This window comes from Stigmatopora argus, chromosome 11 (assembly GCF_051989625.1).
Source record: "Stigmatopora argus isolate UIUO_Sarg chromosome 11, RoL_Sarg_1.0, whole genome shotgun sequence".
In the NCBI taxonomy this organism is placed as follows: Eukaryota; Metazoa; Chordata; class Actinopteri; order Syngnathiformes; family Syngnathidae; genus Stigmatopora; species Stigmatopora argus.
In genome coordinates, this window is record NC_135397.1 from 13013177 (window position 1) to 13034858 (window position 21682).

At 38.6% G+C, this 21682-nt stretch overlaps 2 protein-coding genes across 7 annotated transcripts; one reads left to right on the plus strand and one right to left on the minus strand.

Moving 5' to 3' along the window:
- Positions 1-1761: 1761 nt before the first annotated feature.
- Positions 1762-8868, minus strand: ap3m1 (adaptor related protein complex 3 subunit mu 1). Of its 2 annotated transcripts, none has more exons than XM_077612952.1 (9): positions 8606-8868; positions 8042-8319; positions 6990-7161; positions 6778-6915; positions 5820-5905; positions 5564-5697; positions 3947-4154; positions 2511-2655; positions 1762-2444 (listed from the first exon to the last, which is right to left on the minus strand). In XM_077612952.1, the coding sequence occupies exons 2-9, from the start codon at positions 8312-8314 to the stop codon at positions 2344-2346; spliced, it is 1257 nt and encodes a 418-aa protein (XP_077469078.1). In that variant the 5' UTR covers positions 8315-8319; positions 8606-8868; the 3' UTR covers positions 1762-2343. The 2 variants fall into 2 exon arrangements, with proteins under 2 accessions (XP_077469078.1, XP_077469079.1); XM_077612953.1 differs by lacking the exon at positions 8606-8868 and adding an exon at positions 8468-8489.
- A 133-nt stretch (positions 8869-9001) lies between these two features.
- adka (adenosine kinase a) lies at positions 9002-21023 on the plus strand. 5 transcript variants are annotated; one of them, XM_077612955.1, is made up of 12 exons: positions 9002-9019; positions 9469-9593; positions 11298-11372; positions 13282-13335; positions 15316-15394; positions 15492-15664; positions 16932-17040; positions 17169-17339; positions 19701-19736; positions 19814-19928; positions 20004-20090; positions 20154-21023. In XM_077612955.1, exons 2-12 carry the CDS (start codon positions 9499-9501, stop codon positions 20276-20278), a joined length of 1119 nt encoding a protein of 372 aa, XP_077469081.1. In that variant the 5' UTR covers positions 9002-9019; positions 9469-9498; the 3' UTR covers positions 20279-21023. The 5 variants fall into 5 exon arrangements, with proteins under 5 accessions (XP_077469081.1, XP_077469080.1, XP_077469083.1 ...); XM_077612954.1 differs by lacking the exon at positions 9002-9019 and having other exon boundaries at positions 9430-9593; XM_077612957.1 differs by lacking the exons at positions 9002-9019; positions 9469-9593 and adding an exon at positions 10051-10393.
- The last annotated feature ends 659 nt before the right edge of the window (positions 21024-21682 follow it).

Below are 21682 nucleotides of genomic sequence, written 5' to 3' on the forward strand. Positions count from 1 at the left end.
GTCAGGGTTGCGGCGTGCTGGAGCCTATCCCAGTTGACTAGAGGTGACAGGCACTAATAAACCCAAAAACTGGTCCCCAGTCAGAGCACACACAGAAACCGACAAAATCACACTCACGATCACACAGGCGTTGAGGGGGAATCAATCCCACCCAATGGCTGCCCACACCAAAGTCAGGCAAATGAACCACTACACCATCAGTGACCCTATGGAAAATGATTTAAAAATAAAAATATTAAATGATTTAAATTAAAAATCATGCAATTGGTTGGTGACCAATTCAGGGGGACCCGCACCTGCTACCAATAGTTGACTGGAATCGTCCCCAGCACCCACCGCGACCCTTTGTGAGGATGGAATCACTTAAAATGAAAATTATTTTAAAATATTTTCTATATATCATATTTTATATATTATATTTATTATTATTATTAATATCTTCATATACCAATGTATTCCCTGATTCTTTTTCATGTATATTTGTTAAATGTAAATTCAGGTATCAAGTGGTTTTAATCAAGTTGTGTCTGTGGGCGTGCACTCACGTGTAAGCAATACTGACTGTGTTTAAAACACATAAGGGCAGAGCTTGCCTGATGTTTACTTTGATAATTAACGCTGCTCTTAAGTGAATGAAAACTCACCTGTGTGTCAATTTTAAAGAGGTTCGCATTTGGTGACATGTATACTTGAACTCGGTTGTCTTCTCGATGGGAAGTGCTTGGTGATGAAGTGTATAATTTCATAAATGTGTGGCAGTGTTGATTTTTTTTTAGGTTGACAATCACATATTTCCATCGATTTTTGTTTGAAAGGATGATGGAACTCGTGAGTTGTAGGTTTGGGTTCAGAAAGAGCTTTTAATTACATGGAATTTATTGTTCATGAACGATTTTAATTGGTTTTTCCTTTACACTCAACTAGTTTGCTGCGTAAATGAGACCAACACCACTAATCTGTGGAAGCTTTAATACAGCAGGACATTACTGGCATGAAAACAGGAGTTATGAATATTCAGATAGTTAAAACATTTTTTAACCCTACTGAAATGCCCATCCTTATTTAAATATGAAGTTTGTGTGGCTGCTGTGTTTTTTTTAAATATATACTGAATCCAAATGATGCATTTCACTATCCAAAACTGCATTTTAAAATGTTTTTAAAGAGCACTATCACACATTTAACTATTTCAACCAATCATGTGGCTGTGAATCTTAATGAGCTTGTCACCAGTAGACATCCAATCCATTTGAATTGGAAAATGGATTGGACGTTTTACGGTGCCAATGGTATTTTCACATCACATTTATTTTCCTGTATAATCCCAACAGTTGAACTGTTTGGTGGAAGTCATGTATTTGACGGTTTTATCACCATTTAACAGACATTTTGAGCTACCGCTTTATAGTTTCATCACCACGATGTTGTATGATTGCTGGGCAAACTGTGAAACGGAGAATTTGTGCGATTGTGGATATAAATGAGCATTGAAGAGAGTAGTGCGCATGTTGCTTGCCTAAAATGCAGGGTGTATTTGCATTATAATACAATACTCGTCTCACTTTTCCCATGTACCCCGAATGCATCCTGAGAGCTCATGCCCATGGAAATACATGCGCTGTTTGTGCCTTGCAAGAATAAAAAAAAGAATGCTTACGAATGAAAACCAAAGGTCTTCTTCTAAGTGAGTTCAAGAGAATATACCTAGTACTTCAAAATAGTTAAGTGACATGCACATCCACATAAAAGAAGCAAACACTGTTTAGTATTCTCAAATGCTTTTATAAGACTTCTTGTGCACTGACATTAAGAGCGATACAAGAATATTTGTTCACGTCGAGGTTTGTGCAAATGCTGTGCTAATCATAGATTGGAGATAATACCTTATCTTATCGCACCATATCTTTAAAAGGGATTGTTCAAAAGTCCTGAACGAAGGCACCTAACAGGGCTACATTACAGAGTAAAGCTGTGCAAAGACATTGATGTGCAGAAAGGCAACGCGCAAGCAATAATTCACAAAGTTCACATGATTGTGCAGGCTCAGTTCCAAAGGAACATATTCCCTTCGGCACATAGGCATTTGGTGGAATTGAATGAAAATAGAAAAGGTCACTTAGAAGTGTACGACATGTTATTGTTTTACCATTTTTTTTGGATTCCCTTAAAGGCCATAAACTAGCCGTTTGATATATCTTTATATACAGTGTCTGGAATGCTATAGCTATAATAGGTACTGCAATAAATTAACTGTTAGAATGCCAAGTCTTTCGTTAATAATTCTGAGGTTTGGAAAAATTTGGAGCGCTGAATCTGGAGCGTGCTTATCCAGGAATGATTAAGTCAGGTCCGCACTTGGAACTTTCCCGCTTTTGTGAGGTATTTGACCCCCTTAAAGGGTTTGTACTTTTCTCCGTACATGTCCAGACGGTTCACCTTCAGGCCTGGCAACAAAAAGGGTTTGTTTTTCCAACCTTCACAATGTGATATTCACCCAAGATTTGTATTACCTGATATGGCCAGCTGCTGAATCTTCATGTCAATGTTGAGCGAGGGGTTGTCTTCAGGTTTCGGAGCGCCCGATTGGACGCTCAGGCTTCCTCGCAGGTTGGGAAGCTTCTGAGGGTTAAGCTTACCGATGTTCCAAACAAGGACCTACACAAAATATATCGATTAAAGATCGACCGATTATCAGCGCCAATATTTGAAAATTTTACGTACAGAGGTACGTCCACATATGCGGTGCACATACGAGCAATTTGAGACATGAGTAAAGTTTTGGGCAAATATTTATCTTGAGATACAGCGGACGCGAGAGGCTGCTCATAAGAACATGTCTTTCTGGTCGCAACTCCCTCGTGAAATATCTCTACGAGCACTGGGCGGAGCGTTGCATTTTTTTCAGTGATTTTTTTTATACCGGTCGTCAGTGCGAATGGCGTATATACTACTTCTTGTTCGCAAATTGGTCGTGCGTTATCTTATTGTGAGGACATTTGTGTGCATCATTTTCGGAATATTTTGAAGGGAATAATAGTACAACAGCAAACAACCCTCGATAGGTTGAATCTGAAAGTCAGGGTGGAGGCGGGGCAAATAGAGCCAACTCGGGAGAAGGTGAAAAAATTTAAAACAAAATTAGAATTAAGTTTAGTGTAAGGTTAGATTACATTTATTTTTGAGTGTCTCTGCATCGTAATCCAAGTTCATTTAAATTTGTTTGTTATGTTACGAGCGCGTTGCCGTTCAAAAAGTCCCCCCCCCCCGTCCGTCTCTCTCCCCTCCGCGAAATCCATCTAATTTTAATATTAAACACATTTTAGTAGTATTAAACCACTAGTTATTTGTTACTTTGTTAATAGATGGTGAATTAGAACAACTAAAAAAAAAATTCCAATCCAATATCCTGTTTTTGGTTTTTATTCAGAGGGTTAGAACGAATGAATTTGTTTTTAGCTCAATTCTATGGGAAACGTTCATTTGAGTTACGAGTAAATCGACATACGATCTCAGTCCCGGAACGAATTAAGCTCGTCTCTCGAGGTACCACTGTATATCGTATGGTCTTTTTTTTTTCCTCTAATCCAACCAGCCGATATGAAGAAATCAATTTAAAAGTGGGTTATTTCGGTGCAGATGCAGCTGCCCCTCTGTCCTCTCTCTCTTGCCTGCTGTCTCATGCTCTATCACACACAGCATCACCTAACATAAACAACCTGTCACAGCTGCTCCTTAATTGGAGGTTTTGATGTTGTATACAGATGCTTGCTGCAACTATGCTGCAACTCGGTGCCCTTTGTTAATAATGAGACGCGATCTGATGATCGCAAGCAAACAACTGTGCGTCCATTGTAAATTCCTCAGTGAAATACAATTGACTTTTCAGTCCTTAATTCACTAGCGGGGCACAAATGTATTTGCTGTTGTGAGCCGAGCAGGCGTTTACCTTTGTGGTGACGTCGTACGTGTAGTTGCCTTGCGTTGCAGTGAGGTTGGCACTTAGCACAGCCTTAGGCATGTGGATGGTAACCAGTAAGCCCTCCACCGTCTTCCCCATTGTCTGCTTGGGCCCAATTGTGATGTCCAGACGGCCGCAAGAGCCCGTCTCCATGAAGCTGATGTTTTGCTTCACATACACAGGAATCGCTACCAGACTGAGGAAGGCAAATAGATTTTTTTGGCCAACAAATTCAGACTTTCTGGACAGACAAACCACAATTTACACGAACTGAAAATAAAACTGCAAAGATGAACGACAATTTCGGCTTAGTATTGTTGTCATGATGCGAAAGGTCTCAACTCGATATGGATACTCCCAAAAAATACTGTATTTTGGATACCACATAAATAAAGAAAAAGTCAAAATTGAATGTTAACTGTTTGAGTAGTTCTCTATTAGTGGTCATTATTTTTGAAAAATAATACTTCTTCAAATTGTCCAAATAATTGCTGTTGCAAGTGACCTTAAAAAGCTCCAATAGCATCAGAAAGTATCCCAAATCACTAGAAAATGCCTTTAATTGACCTGGAAACGCCATAAAATGAAAATGAAATGATCCAAAATGTACAGAAAACGACCCGTAATGTCCAATAATGTACCAGACGTGAATATCTACGAGCACGGAACGATTAATTCAGACGAGTTTCTCCTAAGACCAGGAAACGCACAACGCGCATGCGTGGGCAAAAAGAGGGCTTTCTGGGTAATGAAGTATACTCGTGCACACAACACCCATAGGCAATGGCAACCTTTCTCAGAATAAAACTTCATTACCCACAATCAATACGTGGGTAAACTCAACTATTGTATTTCCTGTTATTCTTTCTAAGGAAAGAAGCTCCCGCGATCGTTCTTTAAAGACTATTTCTCGTTGGCAAGTGGTCGTGCGTTATCCTATTGTGAGGACATTTGTGTGCATCATTTTGGGAATATTTTGAAGGCAATACAACAGCAAACAGTCCATCGATAGCGAACGTGAGGGTGGAGGCGTGGCAAACCGCCAACCCGGAAAACGAAGGTAACAAAAGAATACAACAAAATTAGAATTCAGTTTTGTGTAAAGTTACATTAAACGTATGTTTGAGTGTCTGTATATATTAATCCAAGTTAATTTAAATTAGTTTGTTCCGTTTACGAGTGCGTTGTCGGGGAAAAAAAAACACCCCCCCCCCCAAACGTCTCTGTCTCCCGTCGGCGAAATCTGCCCAATTTTAGTTAGATTAAACACATTTTATTACTATTAAACCACTAGTTATGTGTTACTTTGTTAATAGATGGCGAATTAGAAGAAATAGAATTTTTTTTCCAATCCAATATCCTGTTTTTGGTGTTTTTTCAGAGGGCTGGAACAAATTAATATGTTTTCCATTCATTTCAATGGAAAACGTCCGCTCGAGTTACGAGAATCTCGTCATACGAGCTCAGTTCCGGAACGGATTAAGCTCGTATCTCGAGGTACCACTGTACTTTGATACTTTTGACAACAACTGCCTAGTATCGTCCAATAGAATTCACGATGAAACATATTAAGTCTTGACTGCCATTGTGGGCAATCGGTCTTACTTTTGTGAGCTGACGTGATACGTCATAAGGGTGAAGTTGCCATCGGGCGGGATGAAAGAGAGGACGTGCTCGGACTCCCAGCGCTTGAACCGCACACAAGGGTGAAAGCTGACGTCGTCCAGGAGACGGGGATTCTTGAATGCAACAAACAAGAGTCTCAGTTTAACACGAAGATTAATTAAAGTTAGAATAGTGGGGTTGACCTTAAATCGATGACTTGAGCTAAACTATCTATCAATGTAAATTGAGCACTCACCATAAAGGACAGAGTCAGGTCCGGCATCCCCGTGAGCCTGACGCAGGCTTCAATCACACCTTGAATCTCGGCAAACACTGTAGAACCTGAACACCAGAGTTAACGCATCATTAAGTAGGCCCATCATAGTTGGTAGACAAATGAGAAGAAATATCTACGGTACATAAGAAGGTTGGGGTGAAATCAGCAGACTTGTATTCTAATCACAAATCTGTGTCATCATGGACTCAAATCGTCAATTTTATAATTATATATGTTAACTGTAATGAAGAAAGCAGGGGAAAGGGTACAAGGTGTCCCTGAATTAGCAAAGCAGATGTGTAATATATCAAAATATAATAATAAACACAACAAAAAATATAAATCAAATATGTTAGGAGAACAGACCTTGACAAAGATAATAAATATTCATTCATTTTGAACCGCTTATCTTCACAATGTACTATGTTGCTTATGTTTAAATGATATACTTTTATATTGTGGCCATATTTGATGCATTTCACAATTATCTGCTTAATGTCAATTCAAAATAAAGGAAGTAAAGACGGAATGCTTGTTGAAGTTTTAAACAGATATTATGTCATGACTTATTGTGAAAGGTTTTTTTTTCAGTATCACCCAGCACGAAGTAAAGCCAATAATTAGATTTTGACAATTGGTCAGTCATAATGGTTAGTTTTTAGGGCTTTACATTTTACAACTGTTTGGCACCACGTTATAAATAATGATATTTATTGCTCTAACAAAGTAGACTTTAAGTTTGGCATGAACGACAACAGTTTAAGAATGTTTTAGTATAGTTTGCAAGAAAAGTCTAAAATGTTTAGAAAATATTGACTCCGCAAGTAATAAAGTCAGCGTGCTGCCTGTTTGAAACTGAGGAAGTTCAAAAGACTGAAAAAAATAATGAAAGAAATTATGTCTGTAAAAAACTAAACCGTAAATGGAGATCTCAAACCTGATTTGTCCAAAATGGCATCTATTTCCTCAATGACATCAAAGTAGGCTTCATTGTTGGTGTATTTAACGCCAGCGCGCCTCCAGGGGATATTGGACAACTGACCCGTGGGTAGTGTGTCTCCAACGTTGCTCCCACCTGAGTAGACCAACAAGGGTTTTGAACCTTACACCAATACATTTTGAGGTGAAGACAAGCAACCACGTGTTTACCCGTGAGAGTATTGACCACCGATCGCAGGATGGTGGGCGGCCTGATCATTTCCTTGAGGACGTTGGACTCTGTTGCCAGCGGAAAGCCATTGTCAAGCATCTCTTCAAGGATCTCGTACACCGTCACCAAGTTGTCTTTGATCACGCTCTCCGAGCATCCGCCAAAATAGTCCTATGGCATTGAACGGCGTTTGAGCATTGTTGCAATGACCGTATCTTTTCCTGATACCGATAACCATCTTTTTAATCCAGTAAACATAATGCAGAAAATAATGTTAACCTGTAAATGACTAATCATATTTTTTGTATTAGGGTAATGCTCAGTTACTATCACTAGTTTCTAAAGCGAAGTAGATCCACTTAGCAGACATGTTTGCCTATTGGTTTGTTTGAGTTACAGCATCCAAAAAGCACAACGGTACTAAAAACATGCCACGAGTCGGATCCAATCTCGAGACCACCGGATCACGGCAGCTCTACCTTGTGTTTTTCTCACGTTTCAAAGTGGATTATGACGTTTTTTCGTCCCCTCTATAGGGAATTTTTCCCAGCTTACGGCATCAACAAGAATTTCTCTTGCGTGGCCGAAATATTTCAAAATTCAAACTGCGCGGTCAGTGTGCATCTCCGTGTTACTACGATGCTGGTTTTCTATTGGTCAGCATCGGGTCGTCGCTCAGATGCTGGCCTACTATTGGTCGACGTCACTAAGATGGCTGAAGATTGTCCAAAATCTCTCCCACAATGCCTGAGAGAGATGCTGCTTATCACTCACTCAGTTTAGAATCTAGCATGCTGAATCCAAACTTAATTTCTTTAACTATAACAATAATTTCTATTGCTGACCATCCGACGATTTCCCCTTACGATCACAACTATGGAATGGATTAATGTCGTAAATTGGGGGACCACTGTACACCAAAAATAGCTATATCGGGGGCAGGTACCGATATTGAGTATCGGATCGGGTCATCACAAACTTGCAGTACATATTTATGATTGAATTCTACATGTTAAATCACCTGGAGTCTTCCACCACTATTTTGTCTTACCTGGAGTGTGTCTGCAACTCTGTGCAGGAATTCAATGACAAACAGTGGAGGCACTTCAGTCTGAATGACAGCGAGGAAGAAGATCTTTCCTCTGTATATATTAATGAGATAATGATGCGGGGTCTGCAGGATGGGGGGCACATTTTCAGGTTCGAGCGCCTTCTCCTTGGCTTCGAAGAAGTAGTCGCACACGCTGCGATTAATGACGCTTTTCCAATGTTTTTCCAGGAGGATGTCTCCCGTGTGATTAATAAAGAACACGCTGTGGATCATTTCAGCTGAAATGATAAAAGAATGCTTTTAGTCATGTTGTCAACAATAGCTACAACATGGTAACAATGCCTCACGCCAGTACTTTTAAAGTATTCAGACTAATACATCATTCAATTGTCCTTATTGGTTCTTAGTGAGATATAAGAATCTCACTTTTAAATCTGAACAACCCACTCAGTTATGTGTTATTATATACAACGAGTAGAAAATGTGTATGCATAACAAAATTGATGAATACACAGAAAGAAGATTAAGAATAATAATAGTTCAGATGAAAAATTTCACTTTTACCTGCTGACTGGTATTACTTCGACAAACTGTGATGTTGCCACTCGGCAAACTGGGCCGGTGGGATGCCTGCTCAAATGTTGCGCGTAATTAAATTGACTAAAGGTTTTTAGTTCTTTTGCTAATTCATGAAAAACAAAACACTTAAAGTGTGTTGCATTATGATATGTAACCACCTAAAATAATTGCATGAGTATTTTGTGGCGTTGGAGACTATTTTCAAATATTTTTATCAGGCGTATTTAAAGACAGCTAACCTCACTTTACTTGACGTCAATGATATTGTTGCCCTCATTTTCGTCTATCAGGATTGATAAAAATAAAATAAAAAAAGCTCGTCTAAGCAATAAGTAAACTGCAATAATGTGACGTTTGAACTGCATATTTATGTTATTTCTGCGCCCCCCTGTTCGGAGGGTAATTATTAACTTGGACTCTATTAAAAATAGACACTCGCGGAAATGTTGAAACTTGATGTTGCATAAAATCCGAAGAATCACGTGTTTAGACACTACCTCCCTTTCGTGTGAACTGTATCCCTTAGTGCTTATTTTATTAGCTGAAAACGAATAGAAAAAAGTGTGAAGAAGCAAAGACATTTTATAAATGGAAGCAGAATGCATTGTCTTCAACCAGCCACGAACGTTTATTTCAGTAAACTGCAAATGCAAAAGTGTTTTTTTTAATTCTAGCACTTCAATTGAATATACACTTTTCCAAGTCCATATAATCATTCGTGCTTGTGATAGGCGGACCTCTCTTATCAAGTCCCGCCTCAACCACCTGCAAGCCCACGATCAGGGTAAATATTCATCCCATTATTATTTTTTTAATAACGGCACATGCGTTTGTCTCGCCGGTGAAAGGTGAAAGTATCGTGCCTTGCTTGATCAACCATGGCCTCCTCCGAGGAACCTAAAGCAAAGAAACTCAAAATTTCTGCACAAGAGAAGACGGACTCTGTTGCCAAAGCATCTCCTGTGAAATTAAGGTGACCACAAATCTGTGCGTGGGGGTGAAAAATCGATTATAGTTTGTTGATAAAATGCGCAATTCTGTTCAAATCCTAAATGTGAGCTTCACGTGCAGTTGTTTTTTTAGTGCACGATTATGGACGCAGTAGAATTAAGAAGTGACTGTGTGAACTTCTCGGTGTAAATGACTGGAAATCTTTAAAACTCACAAAAACTGAATTAATAGTTTTTAGTAGCACTCTACAAACACGTTTCTTCAATGTCATTGTCCTACGAGTTCCAACTGCTTGTTCAAGGTGACCCTCGGTATGTAGAAATAAATAGTTCACGCTGTGTCAGTGAATTGCTGTCCTGGTGCCAGGTTTGTTGGAGCGACACCTGAACGCGTCATAGCAACGGGTGGTTCGCATGTCACGTGACTTTGAATTGCTTTTAGTACCTCGTGGTAGCACCCCCCTGCACTTGAATGCACCACGATCCTTCACACGTATTAACCCAGCTTCTTTGAAGCGCTTATCAGCATGCCCGTCACGTCTTCTAGTATCTTTTCAAGAGATGTGTTGAGGCGATGGATTCGAGCCAATAGCTAAGCGGAGAGCTCATGTCGTGGCCCTTCCTCCTCGAGATGCCCACCACTCATCCATTCAGAAGGAGGAGGAGGAGCTGGCGTTGCAGGGGGAAGCATCGATCTGACACACATTTGTGCTGAAATTGAGGAGTTTGGGAATTCTTTGCTCCTTTCTCATTGACGTGTAGCTCGATCAACAGGTCTCTAGCACCCAGAAGGCAAGAGAGAGAGAGAGATGTCTGCTCTGAGGTAAGACCCAGTGGCAAAGAGGATTTGGTGTAATGCTTGTGTAATTAGCTGCAGAAGTTATCAACCCACTTGCATAAAAGGAAGGTGTACTATTGTGCTGCAGGAAAAGGTCATGAAGGTGTGGTGTCCACTGAGGTGCATACATTGCCTGTAGAATACACAAGTGTGGTTTATTCTTGTCTGTTGTTGGTGAATTGAGGCTATGTACTTGAGATTGTTGGCTTTTGTGGATTAGGAAAGACAAAAGTTATGTGACAGCTGTTGGCTAAGGTTTTGCTCGTGGATGTTATTCACTGACACAAGACATGGAAGTCTGGAAACAGCTTACGTGCGGGTTGTAAACAATGTCCTTAAAGCTGAGCACATCAACAATTTCCAGCAGTGTTAAGGTATAGCAGCCATTTTCCTTGGAAATTAAATTGTTATTATTATGTTATTGTTCCAATTTAATGAAATGTTGAAAATTGGCTTTTTAAAAAAGGTCATTATTGTGTCAAACCAGAATTTGTGGGTTGTGGGTTTCACACCCCTGCCTTTTCTGATATATTCCAGTGCACTGCAGCGTCGTCCTAAAAAAGCCTCTTGCTCCCAATCTTAATGGAATCTTAATGCGTGGTCGCCTGAGGTCTGTCTTTATACAATTAGAACACTATGTCACTGGTGTGCACTATTTCTCCCCGTCTATGCATGGTTTTCACCGTTGTTTTCACACAAAACTGACTTTTTCAAATGAGTTGTTGATATACACAAATCGCAAATTTGCTCAAGGCAAATATTCTCACTCAATTCTTGTCATATTCTGAGTAGACTCCAAGAAAACAAACATGATTACATGCCATTTAATATTTATGATGCAACATGTTTACTTTAAGTAAAGATGGCTAAATCTTCTCTTTTATTGCAGCTGCAATTCACTCTTTGGGATGGGGAACCCCTTATTGGACATTTGTGCCGTGGTGGACAAAGACTTCCTCGATAAGTAAGTTCAAAATGTAATGTTAGGGCTGCAAGGATCAGTAAATCGGTTGAAGCAAAGACCAGGACCCACTACGGCTGTTTGAGGAATCGGTTTGAGACCCCTGTTTTACGATGCTAAAAGATTTTGAATGTTAGCCAAATATGTGCATGAACTAAACAGGTATCATACAACTGTGAATTTAATAACAAAGGATAGACAGTATACTGTGGCCATCTAGTGGCCTTAAATCAATTACCACACAATGACTAAATGGAATGCCAATACAAAATCCACTCCCTTCACACATTGATGCCACAAAGAGCGGCAAACATTACATTTTTAAGTGTTATGTTGGGTTCAGAAAGTATAAAAATATGCGAGCAGGCTAATGACGATACCTGGCTCTGGATACAATCTGCAAATAAGATCAGTTCTATTTTTTTGTGCTCCACATGTCACCGATCCCCCAAATTTGTGAAATCAGCCGATCAATCAGTGCTCCTTTAATAACTATACTGTATTTCTGGACTATTAGGCTCTGTTTACACCACAGGACATGGTGCCTAATTCAAATCCGATTTTTTTTTTTCATTAGATGTTACTATTTCAAAAGATATACTACTTCCAGTGCGGCTACAAATTGACATGTATGCACACAGTGAAATTAATGTGTGACAGTGTTTACGGAAATTAATGTTCCTTTCGATTGGTCACAGGCTTCATGACATATGGATCCTACTCAAACCGAAATGCGTTCACACTGCACAGTCAGATAGATGTCAGATTTTTATCGTGTGCGGTCAATTGGTCGTCGGTCTTTTGGTCGCGGTCTTTTGGTCGCCCCGACCGCAACAACGGGTGACCAAATGACCGGCGACCAAAAGACCGGCGACAAAACAAGGTAAAACAACACGGTCTACGCATCAATAAAAGCCAACAATGGCCATGAGCAGTTTCACTGAGCCAACGTGTGAGTGTATAAGAGTTTGTATGTACATGCATTGTCCCTTTAAGAAGCTACGTCAGTCAGGGTCTTAACAAGTTCTCCAACAAAAAACAATAAAAGTCCGGGAAATTTGGAGCTTTTCTTTAGCCTAATAATTACTAGGGCATTAAGTATGACTAAATAGTAATTCGCAGTTTGTATTTGGGCAATTTGAGTAACGATTTAAATGGTAATTATCACTTACCTTCCGGGCGACCAAAAGACCGGCGACCAAAAGATCGGCGACCAAAAGACCGGCGACCAATCGACCGTGTACCGATTTTTATCCACATACAAATGAGTCCAGGTCTGATTTTGGGGGGGAAAAGGAGTATGAACGTAACCTTATAGACTGATACATATGGCACTATCTAAATGGTTGTTGTGTCGGAGCGTAAGCTAAGATGCAAAACATTTAAGTATAAAGTGGCATCTTCTAGTGCAGACTGCAAACTGTAAAATGATTAGACATTTTTACCCTGTTTTCTTCAATACCTCCATAACTGTCAGATAGAACAAGGATTTTAGTAGAAGTTCAACCACCATTTAGCACCAGTTAAATATATATATATCTTTATTTCATTGATTTTCTGTCATAGAGAATAAAAATCCATTTTCTCTCAGCTGCGGAAAAGTGACCAGAGCAAAGGGCTCATGTGGCTTCCAGTACAGAGTCCAAACTGCAAGAACAGCCTTGCGTAAACTCCAGGATTATTTTGAAGTCAGCCAAACACGCGCATCTAATTCAGCCTCATTTTGGGAGATGAAAAGAAGACATGAAACTGCACTACTTCTGCATTAAAAAATGATGATCAACAAACGGTGCTAGCACTATGACAGTGTCTCCAGACTATGCAAAGACAAACCCAGTCTTGGATGCGAGCTATAATGTAAATCTTTTGAGTGCACGCCAATAACATGCTTTTTTGTGCTCTGTTTTTACAGATACACACTGAAGCCAAACGACCAGATCCTAGCTGAGGACAAGCACAAAGCCTTGTGCGTATCTCCCTCATCACGATGCCTCTTGTAGATTATTGACCTTTTGATTTCACGTGCCTCTTTCTCACTGTTACATGGACATTCTGACCTCTCAAGGCCAGTCAGCTTTGTGAATCGCCTGTTTTGAACTCCATTCCCTTCTCAAAAAGCAGTAGTAGGGCGTCAGATCTCGCACACACAGGGAATGTTAGTATGAGCCAATAGCAGAGCAGGACTTTTCACCTCCCAGTTCCTCTGAGACAAGAGCCACAAAGCAAACAGCACTAGATAACAAAGTTGTGCATTCAATCTCGCGTTAGTTATGCATCAAAAAGTTGTACAGACACAGCATAAACACTAGTTCATCCATTAAGTAAACTTTAAAGGAATTGTGAACTATCCATAGGGAGTTGTTGCAAATGCAAGATGAAACTCATGACCTATGTAACAGTGCTTATGCAAGATTACCCTAAAATGAGGTCAGGAAGTCATTGCAGTGCAGATTTTTCTCCCATATTTGTTCATTTAAGCAGTTTTACAGGGAAAAAACACAGCTGCATCTTGTGTGTTAGCACACAGCAAAGGGGGGCTATTAGCATGATGCCCTGTAATTGACATTAGTTCAGAAGTCAAACATAAAAGATGTTTTTTCACACAGAGTTTGTTTCAACACAACATAGTGATAAAAGTGCAATAGTGACAAGTGTTTTGTCTTGAAACCTTTGCTCCCCTTGTTGATTTTCAAAGTGGGACCATCAGCTCTATTAAAGATTGCATTTCTCTTCCTCCACTGAGGTAGAATCTCTGTAGAAAAAGGGCTGAAAATGCCTGCAATTATACATTTTTACACAATTTAACAAAAAAAAATATCTGCGCATATTCAGCGCCGTCCTATTCAAATTAGTTTTCAAGAGATGAGAAATAAGTTGTCAAGAAGGGAATCATTATTGCAGTCCTGACGCATGAACTGTATTCCCAGACTGAAAGACTCACATCCATTAAATGTTCCTAAATTGTGTATATAAAAATACATACATATGAAATGTTTTTAACCCTTGACCTAATCCACATGTGTCAAAGTGGCGGCCCGGGGGCCAAATCTGGCCCGCCGCATCATTTTGTGTGGCCCGGGAAAGTAAATCATCAGTGCCGACTTTCTGTTTTAGGATCAAATTAAAATGAAGAGTATAGATGTATATTGAATTTCCTGATTTTCCCCCTTTTAAATCAATAATTGTAATTTTTTAATCCATTTTTTTTCTCTGTTTTTAGTTCAAAAATCATTTTGTAAAATCTAAAAATATATTTAAAAAAAAAGCTAAAATAAACATTGTTTTAGATGTATATAAATAACAGAATATTCAGGACTTTTAATCCAGTTCTTTTAATCCATTTATATAAAAAAAAAATCTAAGTATTTTATCTAAAATGGTCCGGCCCACGTGAAATCGAGTTGACGTTAAAGCGGCCTGCGAAACAACCCGAGTCTGAAACCCTTGACTAATCAGTTCTTGTAGGATAACCGTTGCTTTCTTTTCCTCATGATAAACAACCCGGTGTAATCTGTGGGCTCCACCCTTCAGCATCTGGCTCTTTCACAGAGCATTTAACCGTCATCCTGCTCTTGCAGTTCATCTAACATAGTACATTTGGTTGTTTTAGCTCTACTGTCAAAATACGGTTAGGTGGAGAGTTCTCAGTTTATACAGGCCTTGCTAATCGTGTTGTAATGCGTGTATACTGCCCCTAGAGTTCAGTATCGACACGCCATAGCTGTCTGATTTATAAGAGGAATTCACACAAGTACAGTAGTAATTGGCCTGCATGATTTAGGAGAGACCATCTATCAGACAGAGTCCATGCCAGAATATAAATATGGTGTTCTGGTGATGACCAAATCCATTGTTTTAATGGGTTAACAAACACCATCTGGAATATTCTAGAACTGATCAAGTCTAACCTTCCCTTTTCCCATATTTGCTAATCTGTGCCATGCAGATTTGATGAACTCGTGAACAAGTTCAAAGCAGAATACCACGCTGGGGGAGCCACTCAGAACTCCATTAAGATCGCTCAGGTCAGTCACACACTTTGGCTTCCTGATACAATTACCACCACAGTTCTGTTTTTTTTCTTCCAAATGGAACGCTCATTTGCGCTATTACCTTTTGTAGTGGATGATCCAGGAGCCTCACAAGGTCGGCACCTTCTTCGGATGTATCGGCCAAGATAAATTTGGAGAGATTCTGAAGAAGAAGGCAGAAGATGCCCACATTGACGCTCACTACTATGAGCAAGACCAGGAGCCAACAGGCTCGTGTGCTGCATGCATCACTGGAGCCAACCGGTAAGGTTCACGCACAAGATAGACTGGTTTGACTGTAATTGGGTTTTCTTTCTTAGGTTTGGGGAATATTATCCATTTTTACTTTATTTTTTTAGGTACAGATGGTTTTTCATTTGTTTTGTATTTTTACAAAATTGATTTTATTGACTTTTCTGCAGTTTGTTTCAATGTTGTAAGTGTAAATATATACAGATTACTGCTTTCAAGCAATATTAAAATTTGTAATCACAATTAGTCGCAGAGAGTACATAGTTAAATTACAATTAGTATTTTTTATGATTTAAATGCAAAAGATAGCACAGTCAAAATGGATTCGATATCTATCGTCGTCACTGGTAGCCAATGAATCAATACTTAAAAATGTACATATAATAACTACCTGATCCTTTTATAATTATACCTCGTGACTTCATGGTGATAATAAACAATTTACCACATCGCGCTTGGATCCACCAAATATATATGAAAACTTTATAGTGTGAAAACAGGTTACAGTTGGAGATTATTTCACTGGCAACTAGAGGTTAGTGTCTACCACCATAAAAACACTGTCCCGACATTATGCCGGTTGCGGCAGGTCTTGGAACCTATTCATCATGGTAAATGAGCTATTACTGTAATCCATTTCCATACTAGTGCAGTTTTACATTATTTTTTTCTATAAATAAGGTTTAAGACACAGGTGTCAAAGTGGCGGCCCGGGGGCCAAATCTGGCCCGCCACATCATTTTGTGTGGCCAGAGAAAGTAAATCATAAGTGCTGACTTTCTGTTTTAGGATCAAATTCAAATGAAGATTATAGATGTATATTCTATTTCCTGATTTTCCCCCTTTTAAATCAATAATTGTAATTTTTTAATCATTTTTATCTGTGTTTTTAGTTCAAAAATCATTTTGTAAAATCTAAAAATATATACAAATATTTTCTGTTTTCCACTTTAATATGGAACATAATGATTAAGAGATTTTCCTTTAGTAAGAAAAAAAGCTCAAATAAACATTGTTTTAGATCTATAAAAAATGGAATAGTTAGGGCTTTTGATCCAGTTCTTTTAATCCATTTATTTAAAAAAAAATCTAAATATTATATCTAAAATGGTCCAGCCCACATCAAATCGAGACACCCTTGGTTTAAGTGTTTAGGACATTGAATTCTACTTGAATTGCTTTTAAAGTGTCTTCAATTCTATTTGATGAAACCTGTAAGAACCCGTTATATGGTAGCTTACATGGTTTGTTGATCCCATGTTTTTTTCTTTTCCTTAAGGTCTCTGGTTGCTAACTTAGCTGCTGCTAATTGTTACAAGAAGGAGAAACATCTGGACCTGAAGGAAAATTGGAAGCTGGTGGAGAGCGCTAAAGTTTATTACATTGCCGTGAGTGATAAAACTAACAATGTCACTTGACTTAAGTTGCGACATTTTTAATCAATGTGAAGAAAATACACAGCATTGCAATGTGATTGCGCTTGTATCGATGCATTTGTTAACTGTTTTCTTTCCAGGGTTTCTTCCTCACAGTGTCTTTGGAGTCCATGTTGAAAGTGGCCAAACACGCGTCAGAAAACAACAAACTGTTCTGCCTCAACCTGTCCGCACCCTTCATCTGCCAGTTCTTCAAGGACCACCTCATGCAGCTCATGCCCTACGTAGACGTGCTCTTTGGAAATGAGACGGTAAAGCAGATTCCAGATTATTTATTTGGTGGGGAAAATGGTCGGTTGATTCCAAAATTGCCGTGGGGTTTTTATTTTTCTAGCACGTAAACAATTTTTCACAACAGCTTATCTATTAACTATGTTAAAATTAAAGTAGCCGTATCCTTTGTTTATAAACGAGGGAGTGAAATTAACATTGTTGTCATGCCTGTTCCTTTTATATTGTATAGTATGAGTCTTTGTTCTAGTTTTATATAAAAAAAATATAATGGGGAATCAATTTATGATGAAAAAAACTTGACATAATAGATAATTACTGAGATTAGTTTTGGATTCCTTGCCCAACAGGTTCAAAATGAACGACAACGCACTCATAACGCAACAAACAAATTTAAATTAACTTGGATTAATATATACAGACACACTCAAACATACGTTTAACGTAACTTTACACAAAACTGAACTCTAATTTTGTTTTCATTTTTTTTTACCTTCGTTCTGGCCGGGTTAGCTGTTTGCCACGCCTCCACCCTCACGTTCGCTATCGATGGGTTGTTTCCTGTTGTATTCCCTTCAAAATATTCCGAAAATGATGCACACAAATGTCCTCACAATAGGATAACGCACAACCACTTCCCAACGAGAAGTAGTCTTGAATGAGCGATCGCGGGAGCTAAGGCTAAGGAAGGAATAACAGGAAATGCAACAGCTGAGCTTACCCACGTATTGATTGTGGGTAATGAAGTTTTATTCTGAGAAAGGGTGCCATTGGCTATCGGTGTTGTGTGCACGAGTATACTTCATTACCCAGAAAGCCCTCTTTTTGCCCGCGCATGCGCGTTTTCTGGTCCACGTGTAGGAGAAACTCGTGTGAAGAAACTGTTCAGTGGTCGTAGATATCTGTTATACACGAAAAAAATGCGGCAAAAAAAAGACAGTGCGCTACAATGATAAACAGCCTTTCATGTCATGGCCACCTGGCTTGGTGGTATCTCGAAATTTTGATCGTATCTAGGGCGAATTATTCGATCGAAATTTTCATCGTACCTCGAGCATGTTGTAGGTAGAGGCTGATCGTAGGTCGAGGTACCACTGTAAAAAGAAACCATTTGAGTGCCCTACAGAGGGTTTAAAAGTCAAACATATAGCACGTGAAGTGAATAATCACTAACCTAATATATACATCGGGCCAATATCATATAATAAGGTCTGGCTTGTACTTTTCTTCTGTAGCCCCTACTAGGTCCACAAAGAGCAATTTTGTCACATCAGTCGACAAAATTGCTCACTTTTGCTCTTAAGACGTCCAAGGTCTCTTTTGGTAAATTGCTGCCTCTTCAGCGCCTCCGTTTTTATTTCGACATCAGGACTTCAATTTGGTGCTCTCAAGACTTCCCCATTGTTGACCTGTCAAGGGAAAATGTGCATCTTTTAGCAAGCACTTGAAGAATATTCAAAGGAGAAATTCTATTTGCATTCAAGTAAAAAGTTTCAGAAACAAATTATACCTTCTTCTGTTGTTTTGTATAACAGATTAGTCAAATCCTCCCACTAAAAAATAACTGGTCTATGGTTGTGATGATCACAGATTAGACCTAAATCCAAAGAATTATATTTTTAGAACAGGGAATATGTCTACTCATCTTAAGTTAGTTTTGTGCAGATTTGTCTTAGACGTCATTTTAAATGCAATTGGTTTAAAATATATACAGGGTGAATTAAAAATGGTGGCCTATTTCAAAATGCTTTATTTAATGTTATGTTCAAATATTTTTAGCGTGTGTTCCATTATGTATGGGATTTATATCTTGGTTCTTCTTTTTTTCACATCCATGATCCTTATTGATGACTTTTGCATGACAGTTTTTGATTTTATTAGCATCTTCCTATAATGGCCCTTCACAATTTTTGCACTTGAATTACGTATCTGAAGATAACATTTCTTACCAAAATCAATTTAGAAAGAAAATGAACATAAATGTAACTAACATATGTTATCGAACATACATACACAAAGATTGGGGGGAAATTTTATGATGCGTGCCATGATTCTTGACCCAAACTTTGATACCAAAATCGATGTTTCTAAATGTGCAAAATATTTTACTTAAATTGCAATAACACCAATATTTTATGGAACAACAATCCTGAAGGTTTAACAGTAATGCACACCATACATACAAATATAATAATTCTGAAATGCGGGTCCAAACAGGCTTAGCAGCTTCCTACGTCACCAATGAATTGAATAAATCTTTCCTCCTGAAAATGTTTGCAAAAACCTGCATGAACTCACCAAAAGAGCCACATATGGCTCCCGAGCCATAGGTTCCCTACTTCTGCACTAAATTATGATTTTTGTATGATTCCATCTTACAGGAGGCGGCTGCATTCGCTAAAGAGCAAGAATTTGAGGTGACTCAAACTCCACCCTCTAATCTCCGCCGCACTTTTCTGCATTTTGCCTAAAACATGTGGTCACGTCTCTGCAGACCAAAGACATTAAGGAGATTGCCGAGAAAGCGCAAGCTCTGACCAAAGTCAACACTAAGAGACAACGAATTGTTGTCTTGACTCAGGGAAAAGAGGAAACTGTGATGGCGCTCAGTAAGATTTCCATGTCTTTTTATTTACTCCTCAAATACAAGCCAAATGTGTTCATTCTTTTTCCTTTGCATTTAGATGACAAAATTGAGACTTTTCCAGTGATGGCCATAGATCCCAAAGATCTCGTGGACACTAATGGCGCGGGTGACGCATTTGTCGGAGGTAAGTACTTCTCATGTTTTTTGTTCTTCTTCAGTTTTCAAACGATTTCCGTTCCTCGCGCAGGCTTCTTGTCTGGGCTTGTCCGAGAAAAACCATTGGACGAATGTGTGAGGGCAGCTCACTACGCTGCCAATGTGGTAATTAGAAGATCAGGTTGCACTTTCCCTGAAAAGCCAGATTTTGTTTGATGTATTTTAATTCTTGTTAGTTTTCGCCCCCTTAATGTCCATTTGATAAAATATCACCCTGAATATTTTACTTCAAAGTCTTTCCCCCCGATAAGATTTATTTTTTTAACCTCTTTGATTGATTTTTAATTGTCAGCTTTGTGTCACCTCTCATGAACATGACTGTTTGTTGCACTTGGTTGCAATTGTAAGAAACACAACAACTAAAAAAGTTCAATTTTTAAAGCATTTTCCATACAAAATGCATAATTTACAAAGCGTTAATGCCATTGTCCACATGAAAGAAATGTGATGTATCAGAATTTGCATGAGTGCCTTTTATTCTTTGTTAAAATGGTTTCGGACGAGGCTACTTTTGTCATCAGTAAGCAAAAATGAGTGTAATAATTGTCCAGTATTGCTTCAAAAAAAGACTAACGATGAAATGATCATGAGTAGACATTTCAAAGATATTCTTCATCCCCTTTTTTTCCAAGAACAGCAAGTATTGTTAAATACAACAATGTATTTTTTCACATTGTTATATAATGCAAGATTCAGTTTAGACCTCCTTGATGTTTAATTTGAATTTATCAATACTTGAATACAGTTGAAACCATTTGTTGATGGTGGATAACGATTTTTTTAAATCACGGATTTACTGAGCTGTCCTATATTGTTCCTCGATATGGCCTAAATGACTCTTTGGTCTGCTTTTGTCCGTACTTTGTCTAATGTGGACAAATAAAACCACAGGATACCACAAGTGTTGGTTCTTTTTCTCTCAGGATTTGTGTTTAGTCTATTTTGGTTTGGTTTATTTTTTTTTTCATGCCTTGTTTTGGTTTGGTTTAATTTTTGTTTATTGCTGCCTCTTGTGCCACCCACCTATTTCCAATTGTCTAATGCCCCATAAATTTTAGATCCCTGTTTCAGTTAAATCCTTATCTGGTCATCTATGCTTACGTTCACACTGTAGATTAATGCCATTTTTGGGGGGTCAAAGCTGACACTTAAATCTTTTTTTTCATGTAGTATGAAAAATCTAGTCCCATTAGTTTTTTTCACTTCTGACCTGGGCTCATTCATATGTGGATAAGAATCCAGTGTCTGTCCAACACCTCTGGAGTACAAACATGTTGAGATAAATGCCACTCATCAACAAGTAGTACATGTCACCACTTTTTGATTAAAACAAAATCAGTAAGTGTGAGCGGAGGTGAAAAAATGTATCTTTACTTCCTCAGTGAAGCATCGGGAACTATCACATTTAAAAATGTTGCCTCCGGTTGCATAAAATTCTGAATGAACAAGGGAAAACCAGGACAAAATACAAATATTTTAAGAGAATTCGACAAAACACTACTCAAATTTCTTGGGCAATGTTTGAAATACTATATTTTATGTTATAACTGAGAGTTTATT